General features: G+C 53.7%; 1 protein-coding gene across 1 annotated transcript in view; it reads left to right on the forward strand.

Moving 5' to 3' along the window:
* The window catches only part of RET (ret proto-oncogene), a 60362-nt gene that overhangs the window by 41126 nt on the left and 10020 nt on the right, over window positions 1-9216 (forward strand). The window contains exons 9-15 of the mRNA XM_013008352.3: window positions 61-171; window positions 616-735; window positions 1349-1605; window positions 4265-4412; window positions 6020-6127; window positions 7240-7454; window positions 7575-7697. Coding sequence (XP_012863806.1) covers window positions 61-171; window positions 616-735; window positions 1349-1605; window positions 4265-4412; window positions 6020-6127; window positions 7240-7454; window positions 7575-7697 — 1082 coding nt within the window. The remainder of the gene's footprint in view (window positions 1-60; window positions 172-615; window positions 736-1348; window positions 1606-4264; window positions 4413-6019; window positions 6128-7239; window positions 7455-7574; window positions 7698-9216) is intronic.

Consider the following 9216-nt stretch of genomic DNA (forward strand, 5'->3'; position numbering starts at 1 on the left):
CCAATAAGCCTGGGAGGAAGCCTGCTGACATAGCATTGATCAGCCTGTTGTGTATTGCAGGGATCACCAGGAACTTTTCAACATGCTCCCCTAGCATCAGGACCTGCCCTGATGGCCACTGCGATGCTGTGGAAAGCAAGGACTTGCACATTTGTCCTCAGGATTGCCTCCGTAAGAGCCCACAGGGATATGGCCAAGGTGGGAGGAGGCAGATGTGGGCCCAGCCAGGAGACACTCCTGTGCTGTATCTGGCAGGCCCTGTCTTTCACTGAGGTCAAAGATTCTGCCCAAGTGCAGGGTCTGGGACCTGGCCAGGGTGTTCCACACCTTCCTGCAAGCTGATTGGCACAGCCTTCCTGCCCTGCTATCTCGCTCAGTCCATGCTTCCCCACCTAGCCATCCTTCTATTCCTCCTCTGGGAACCTGCAAGGCCTGCTCTGAGTGGTCCGGGCCACACCCCTCTTGGACACACACACCCTGCTCCCCTGGCCTGCCATATTCCACACATTGCTCCCCTCTGGCCTACTGTGCTGCTGTGCACCTCAGACTTGAGGTCAGGGGACCTAGGGCTGGCAAGCCTTGTTGGGAAGCTGAAGAGACTGCCTGCATCCCTAGGGGGCAGCATCATTGGTGGCCATGAACCAGGGGAGCGTCGGGGAATTAAAGCTGGCCATGGCATCTGCAACTGTTTTCCTGAGGAAAAGAAGTGCTTCTGTGAGCCAGAAGACAACCAGGGTAAGTAGCAGCCTGCTACAGGCTAGGCACTTGACCAGAGTGCATTTGGGCAAGGCCCCCATCCTGTGCTACCACATCTTCCTCAAACCCCAGGCAGGATTCCTATCGGCAATTCTGAGGTCCCAGGAAAGGAAGAAATCCTGAGCGCTGAGTCAGACTGTGAGCCTAGGCTTCAGTTTCTCTCTCTATGCAACAAGAAGTTGGTCCAGGTTTTCTTTGTTTCATTTTCCTTGTGATGTTGTTGTTGTTGTTTTAAGTAAAGCAAGTACCGGAGGTATTTGGAAGAGAGAGAAAAGCTATGTCTCCCGCCCACCCTCCAGGTCCTGGTAGGGGGCCTGGCTGAAACTGTTTGGTCGTGGTGTGGAGTGGGCAGCATTTCTGTGCCTCTCAGCCATGTGTGGGCAATTGGCACCATGCGGCCATCGTAAGCGTGTGCATGTGGTACACCCCCTCCGTCAGCTTCTTTGACATGGTTACATTATTCTCACTACCTTCAAGTTCGTACTCACTCACCAGGCTGCTGAGACCCTCTCCCGCAGCCCCCACCATTGGCCTGGCTCGTGCAGGTGCCCCTGGGCCCCTGGACCCAGGCTCACACAGGCCTTGCCCACAGAGGCGCTGTGTGATGAGCTCTGCCGCACAGTCATCGCGGCCGCCGTCCTCTTCTCCTTCATCGTCTCCGTGCTGCTCTCCTCCTTCTGCATCCACCGCTACCACAAGAATGCCCACAAGCCACCCATTGCCTCCGCTGAGATGACTTTCCGCCGGCCTGCCCAGGCCTTCCCAGTCAGCTATTCTTCATCTGGTGCCCGCCGACCCTCACTGGACTCCATGGAGAACCAGGTCGCAGTGGACACCTTCAAGATTCCGGTAAGCCACCCCCCACTTCTCACCCCGCCCCCCCGAAGGAAAGATCTAGGTACCATAGTGGGCCTGCAGCAGAGGTGGCTTCTTGGCTGCAGGGCTCCCTGCCACTTTGGACCTATTCTCCGCGTCCTCAGACAACCAGGCTTCCTGAGGAGCCTACTCAAGGCCAGCATGCAGTGCCAACTCTCAGGGCTCTGGGGGCTTGGAGGCAATTTGGAGTGAAGTTTAGGCACACTGTGATTTGAGGACAGGTCCGCCCAGACCAGGGAGAAGCCTGGGAGGGTCCTGGGGAGGTCTCTCCAAAGGTTGGAAAAGAAGGATGTATGGTGTCAAGCCCATAGGGGTTTGGATTATAATCTCCAGGGAGTTGGGGCCCCTGGGGACCAGGTAGCAGAGGAGGGACCCATTCCCCTGTTTCAATAGTCAACTCTGCCGAGGAGAGAATGGCATTGGTGTGGAAATTGGGACCCCTGTCCTGGGGCAGGCAAGAGTTAGTGCCAAGGACTTCACCATGGCCTTGTTCATGGCAGAGCATCCTGTGGTGGGTGCCGCTCCAACGCAGAGGTTGCCTGCAACCTGAAGTAAGCATGAACGGCCTCAAAGGCCGCTGAGGCAGCGCAAGCCTGCTGCTGGAAGAGAAAGCCGTGGCATCTAATGCCTGTCTCCTCTCTGGGCATCCCAAGGCCCAAGTAGGAAAGGGCTGGCCCTTCGGGTTAGCCTGTCATCCGCAGAGTCACGGGAGCACCTCCCAGGGGCCTCGGCATCTTCCTTGGTCATGCTGCAGGCCTGTGGTTGGGCCGCTTCTGCCTTCTGCACCGATAGACCTACCCCTTAAGGTTGTCTGAGGAACTGGACCCTGGTTTCTGAAGGGAATGTGGGAACATGCTCAGAGGCTAGGGTGTGAGGGGTGTGTGTGTGTGTGTGTGTGTGTGTGTGTGTGTGTGTGTGCGTGAGCGTGCGCACGTGCAGGCATACATGTATGCGTGTGAATATGTGCATGCGTGCATTTTGTATGTGTGCATGTCTAGGGTGTGCATATGTGTGTATATGCGTGGTGTGCATACTGGCCCTTGAGCTTCGCTATATGGGAGCTGGGGGGAGGCTGAGGACTTGCATGTACTGCACCCAGTGGGCTCACCTTGAGTCACTGGCCTTGTTTTGTGGGGCCACTGTATGGCCTGGCTTGGGTGATACACCAAGCCTTGCTGAGGGTCTAGGTCCTGGTGGGATGCCCAGTGGCCACTGTGGGGCTCAGACTTCATGGTTTGCTCTGGTTGCTCTGGGACTGCGGGCCTCCTTGTCCGCAGGTTGGCCTGTACAGCAGGCCTGCTGGATGTGTGCTTGGTTCTGTCAGGCAGCTAGTAGTGTGCTGTGTGACTGCTCCGAAGGGACGGTGCGGGAAGAGGCTGACATGGGTGGAAGTGCAACCCCACCAGGCCCCCAGGTGGCCCCTGCTCAGGGCTCTGCCTGGTACAGATTGCGACACTTTCTGACTCTGAAGTTGTAGACACGTGAATTAGCTTCTCAGCCTGTGCTGTCTTACATAAAGCGGGGAGCATTTAAAAGAATTTAGCTGATGTTCCTGCTCCTACTTAGTGTATCTATGGTACAGAATGTTATTAAATGTTCGTGGCAGTGGTGGTGACAAGGGCAACATTTCAGTGCCAACTCATGGTTAGTACCCTACCTAGGTTCTTGGGAATGCCAGGGATGAATTGGCATGATCCTTCTGCCAATAGGCGGCACAAGCAGGTAACAGATAGCATCTTGTCCTGAGTCTGAATTTGTACCATCTCTGTGGCAGAAATCGACTAATAGAAATCATGGTGGGATGAAATTGACACTACACCTACACTGGGTGGTAGGTACAGAAGGGAAACTCAGTTCTGAAAGGTGTTGGCACACAAGTGGGGATTTCAAAAGTGCGGAGTGTGGGGAGCTGGGATTTTGGAGAGCTTCTAGAACAATTCTAAGCAGGCCTGAAGTATAGACTAGATTTTGGGCAAGAGAGTAGAACGTATAGAAGAACATGGTATGTGCCAGCATGTGGAAGAAAAACCTCACCCACACTGGGAAAGGTTGCCACTCAGACACACAGGGACGCCTCCACTACTGGGCCTAGGATGCAGACTCAGTCCTTCCAGAGGCCTGGACAGGAGGGAGGCGGTCTACACTGCTGCGGCCTGGTGTCCCGTCGAGGTCTCACTAAGGGGACAGAAAATCTATCTTGGGAAGGAGTGACAGTGATGTGAAACATATAACTTCCAGCGTGCCGGAGCCCCCTGCTCTGAGCACACAGTTGGTATAACTGCCAGAGTGACCAGAAGCAGGCAGGAGTGGCCCAAGGTAGGTTCAGTCCACCTCAGCACGTGGGAGGGTGGGGCTAAGGGCCAAGCCTGTAACTGGTCCCCTGAGTTTGTGTTGTTCTACCTGGCTCCTGCCTTCTATGCAGGACGGCCTTCCTGTAGCACTGACGTCAGACTGGTTGCAGGTCCCACCATCTGCAGAGATGGTGCTCACTGTGTGTTAGCTGTGCTTATGGTCAGTTAGCTCCATGGAGCAGGGTACCTGTCCATTTACAAGATGTGCCTTCCTGTTTTGTTACATGAGCTCGCCCCACTCTCCTTTCTGCCATTACTCTTTTCTTTCAATCCCAATGTAGGAGGACCCAAAGTGGGAGTTTCCTAGGAAAAACTTGGTCCTTGGCAAAACTCTGGGAGAAGGTGAATTTGGAAAAGTGGTGAAGGCCACAGCCTTCCGGCTCAAAGGCAAAGCAGGCTACACGACCGTGGCTGTGAAGATGCTGAAAGGTGCTCATGGCATTGTGGGTGGAGATTCGGGGCTCCTCATGCACATCTAGCCTAGCACAAACATGAGTGCAGGGTTCCTCCAAGCACTCCTATCGCATGCGGGTGTAGGGCTCTGTCGTGCACACTTGCCCCATGTGGGAACCGTCATGGGGGCTTTCTTGTGCACACCTGGAATGCCATAGCCTATTTCACTGCTGCTTTTAAGCGAGGTCCAATAATAAGCCCAGCGGTCCCTGTTGCATGCAGGGGACTTCTCAAAGACCCTTTCTGCTGTTTTCGGTAGCTAAAGTCTAGGGACACCTCAGTCAGTCACACCTCACAGAGGAGGGGACCAGGTCCACAGAGAAGTAGCTGAGGATGCTTCTCCTCCTTCGAAGACTTTTAAGTGACGCTGATTTGCCACCAACTCTGGATGAAGATTAACAAAATGTAAAACTTTTTCTACTTTGGGCCAGTATTGCCCTTGAACTATCTCTACTACTTTTCTCAACTCTTAGGTCTGGTAGAAAGACCAAGGTCTTTCAGTGGAGCTCAGACAGGCCTACCGTCACACTACCAGCCTACACATGACATACACCCGCGTATGACAGTGTCACTGTGGCTGGGAGGATAACCTCGATGCAGTGAGGCTAGTGAAGACAGCTGGTGCTCACCCAGGTCCCCACAGTGGAATGTCCTGTGCTTGTCAAGTCCCCCAGATAATCCAAGCACCAGGGTCAAAGGAGCCCTGATCCCAGCTGGCCCCTAGCTTTCAGATTAAAAAATCTGTGAGGCATAGACAGCAGTGTGGGACAGGACTGGGGCCACAAGGGGTGGAGGTATGACCATGCACCAGAGAGGAACCAGCCTGCTCAAGTGTGACAGGTGCCAAAGCACACGTGGGTTCCCTCAGCAATAGTGGAATTGCGTGGTAAGATGCCCGCACTCACCTTCATGAAGTGCCGAATGCACGGATACTTTTCATAGTGTTTTTGTTCTTAACCCAAATCCTCACACCAAAGCAGCCCGCGTGCTGCTGACTGGTTACTGGCTTCGGGTCAAGAGTTCAAATGTCAGATTTTCTGTGCCAGTGAACTGAAGAAAGCTGAGCTGAGTGTGGCACAGACATGACAGGCAGTTGTGGGTGTCCCTGGGCCCTCCACAGGTGCCTTATAGAGGCTCTAGGAAACTCTAGATGGCATCATGGGTGCAGGGGCCCATGGCAGGGTTGTGTGAGCTCCTCCCTCGGGGCCCATCTCACTGCTGATCCGTGGTCAGTGGTGTTGGGGTTGCGGGGCGGGTCGGGGGGGTATCTCCGAGGACTTCTGTCTTCCTAGAAACACGAAATGTTTACACACACAGCCCTGCCTGCCACGCAGAAATCTGTCCCACCCCCCACCCCACAAGGTTGTTTTTCCCCCAGGAAGGCAAGATAGGGTCCCAGTTAACTAGCTCCAGGGATTAGGAGGAGCCTCAGAAGCCAGTTCCTTAGGGCCTTCTGCATGGAATCTTGTGCATAGGGATCTTGTGACAGAAATAGCCAAGATTCTGTCCCAAGCCTGCAGTGATGGCAGATGGGAATCTAGAGGGACCCACGAGAAACCAACTCTGTGTGTGCTGCATTTCAGAGAATGCCTCCCCAAGTGAGCTGCGGGACCTGCTGTCAGAGTTCAACCTCCTAAAGCAGGTCAACCACCCCCACGTCATCAAGCTGCATGGGGCCTGCAGCCAGGACGGTAGGCCAGCATGGGCCCTGGGAACCCCCACTCCTCCTCTCACCTATCCCTGCCTCTCATCCATGTCATTTTAGCTGAACTTCCTCACTGGACTTGACTCCTCCTGTGTCACTGGGCAGTCAGCTCCTCCTCCTCCCCGAAGTGGCTTCTGTGGGTGGCCTTTCTTACTTGGTGTTTTGGTGTGCTTTCATGAGAAGTATGGAGAGGGCTATGTGTGGTGCTTTTACAGTGATGCCTGGCCATGATCAGAGCAATGCCCTGGGCTAATCATCCAAAACAAGGGAGCTCCAAGAATGGGCATGCACCCCAAGCACCCCCTATGTCCTGAACCTGCTGTGAATTCCAAAACACAACTCTCCTTCCCCAGGTCCCAGACCTGCATGGTGGAGTCGTGTCACCATTTCTCAGGCGCCTGGTCTGTTGGCTAGCTCTGCTGCAGGATTCCAGTGAGCCTGCAGCAGGACACTACTGACCTAGGGCAGGGTAGAGCCCCCAAAGCTGGCAAGAGCAGAGAACCTGGTGTTGGGGACATGGGAGCAGGCCTCACAAAGACAGAGACCCCAGCTGTATGGACTCTGGACAGGGCCTTCAGGTCTGCAAGCCCCTTAAAGGTTCAGCACCTGTCGTCTTCCTTCTCCTCTGGCAGTTCAAGCATCCACCAAGGGTAGGATGAATCACAGGTCCCTTCCTTGGGGCATCCTAGGAGAAGGCTGGGCTCCCTGCCCAGGGCACCAATTCCACAGTTGAAGATGGAGTGGAAGTGACTTCAGAGCAGCTGTGACTCTTGTATCCTTGAAGGGGGCAGTTAAAATTTTTACTACTAACGGAAAGGTTTACAGTTCCGATCTATGCGGAAGAAAGACCTGGTGGTCTACTTCCAAATGGTCGCATGCAATTCTCACACCCATGTGCTTTCATGGTGCCTTAAGTCTCTCAATGCGCAAGATGGCTGTGTCCATCTGTCCCTTCCTCGGGATGGCGGAGCCTGTTTTCCCCGGGGCCCAACCCCCTGTGCTTCCAGTGCCACTTTCCCCACAGCTGTTTGACTCCCTCCTGGGAGACCAGCTGGCTTTGCTGCAAGCCATGCACTGCTTTCCCTCTCTTCTCCCCAGGGCCCCTCTTCCTCATTGTGGAGTACGCCAAGTATGGCTCCTTGCGGGGCTTCCTCCGAGAAAGCCGTAAGGTGGGGCCCAGCTACGTGGGCAGCGGCAGCAGCCGAAACTCCAGCTACCTAGACAACCCTGATGAGAGAGCCCTGACCATGGGCGACCTCATTTCCTTCGCCTGGCAGATTTCTCGTGGGATGCAATACCTGGCTGAGATGAAGGTGCGTGCAGCCATGGGGCTTGCTACCTTCCTACTCCGGTGCACGCCTTGCTGGGTGCTAGCTGAGAAGATCCTGTGATGATTGATTCTCTTCTCCTGTGATTGATTCACTTCCTTACAGCTTGTTCACCGTGACCTGGCAGCTCGAAATGTCCTGGTAGCCGAGGGGAGGAAAATGAAGATTTCAGATTTTGGACTGTCCCGTGATGTTTATGAAGAGGATTCCTATGTCAAGAGGAGCAAGGTACCCCGTCCCCAGTGTCGGGCTGGCATCCTGGCAGGGCCAGTTTGGGAGCTGTTTCCACAGCCTGGGAGCTCTCTATGCCCAGGAACCTCTGGAACTGGGTATAAATGGGAATTCTAACATGTTAAACCTCTTTCAGCCCTCAGCCCCAATCCTTCCAAGACCCATACTGACCTTAGCGACCCAAGCCAGTGCAAAGGACAGGGGTAGCCCACACACTATTGCCACCTGCCTGTGGACCTCAAGCCCCCATCTTCTTGCTACTCTTCTGAAGATCCCCTGATCTTGTGGCCATAACAGTCCTGCTCTTCCCATAGTGTTTCCTCTCACTTCCGCTTGAGAAAGTGGCCACCTCCTCTCTGTAATCTAGCTTTTCACCAAGCTGAAGCGGAAGTGAAATGCACTGGGCATGGTGCTCACTCTTTGCAGGAAGTACTGATCTGTCTCAAAGGTGGGGTTCTCTGCTCCAGAAATAGGTGCAGCAGGATCATGGGTGCAGGGGCTCATGACCCTGGAGGAGCCTGTGTGACTCCCAACATTTCCATAGCCTCCCTTGGCCCATCTCTGGCCCTCAGGCAGAGCCACTTGGGTGAGGCAGAGGCTAGACAGCCGTTCTGAGTCTTGGCCAGTCAGACCTCTGAGCAGACACCGCTGTACTGGCAAGATGGTTGCCCAAACAGCCACACGAAAAACTTTGACATTGTGCAATTCAACGGTCCTCTAAGAGAAGCCATTTTTGTTGCCACAGATTGTAAGAATAGCATTTCATTTCTTCAGTGGTTTCTGTTTTTGTGATTACAAAATTTAGGGTTGCAAAAGGGGAAGTAAAGGGAGGTTGCTGCCCTCGTCCCTACCCAGGAAGCTATATGGGAAACCCAGTCTCAGGCGGGTTCTCTGTGTGATACCATGCAATCATCACACAAGACTCACCACCACCGGGTCCATGAGGACTCACAGTGACCCCAAAGGAAAGGGTAGAACTGCCCCCTGTGGGTTTCTGAGACTGTAACTCTATTGGAGGAGAAAACCTCCTCTTTCTCCCACGGAGCGGCTGGTGGTTCTGACCCGCTGAATTTACAGGTAGCAGCTCAACACATAACCCAGTGTGCCCCCAGGGCTTTGACATTCATTCAAAGGGCTTCGGTAGCCCCATGGTGCTGCACAGAGCCCTGAGAGACTGCCACATGTCGCTAAGTAGACGAACAGACAAAATTTATTTAGCAAAAAAAAAAAAATTTTTTTAGCAAAAGGAAGTACAGTGGATATTGTTCTGGTGTGTGTATATTTTTACTGATTTGCATCCTAAAACTTTTTGAAAAGCTATTTTCCAGTTGCATTGGGAAGGACTTATAAGGACTGACTTAACATTTAAACCAAACCCCACCCCCCAAAAAAAAAACCCAAACACACATATCAACCTGTGTGATCACGGGGTGTCAAACGGATCACTGAAGACAAATGGGTGCATAAGCAAATGTGGTGAAGAAAGCTGATGGTGCCCGGCTATCAAAAAGTATAG

This window comes from Echinops telfairi, unplaced genomic scaffold (assembly GCF_000313985.2).
Source record: "Echinops telfairi isolate 266 unplaced genomic scaffold, ASM31398v2 ScPeMD7_35;HRSCAF=133_0, whole genome shotgun sequence".
Taxonomy (NCBI): Eukaryota; Metazoa; Chordata; class Mammalia; order Afrosoricida; family Tenrecidae; genus Echinops; species Echinops telfairi.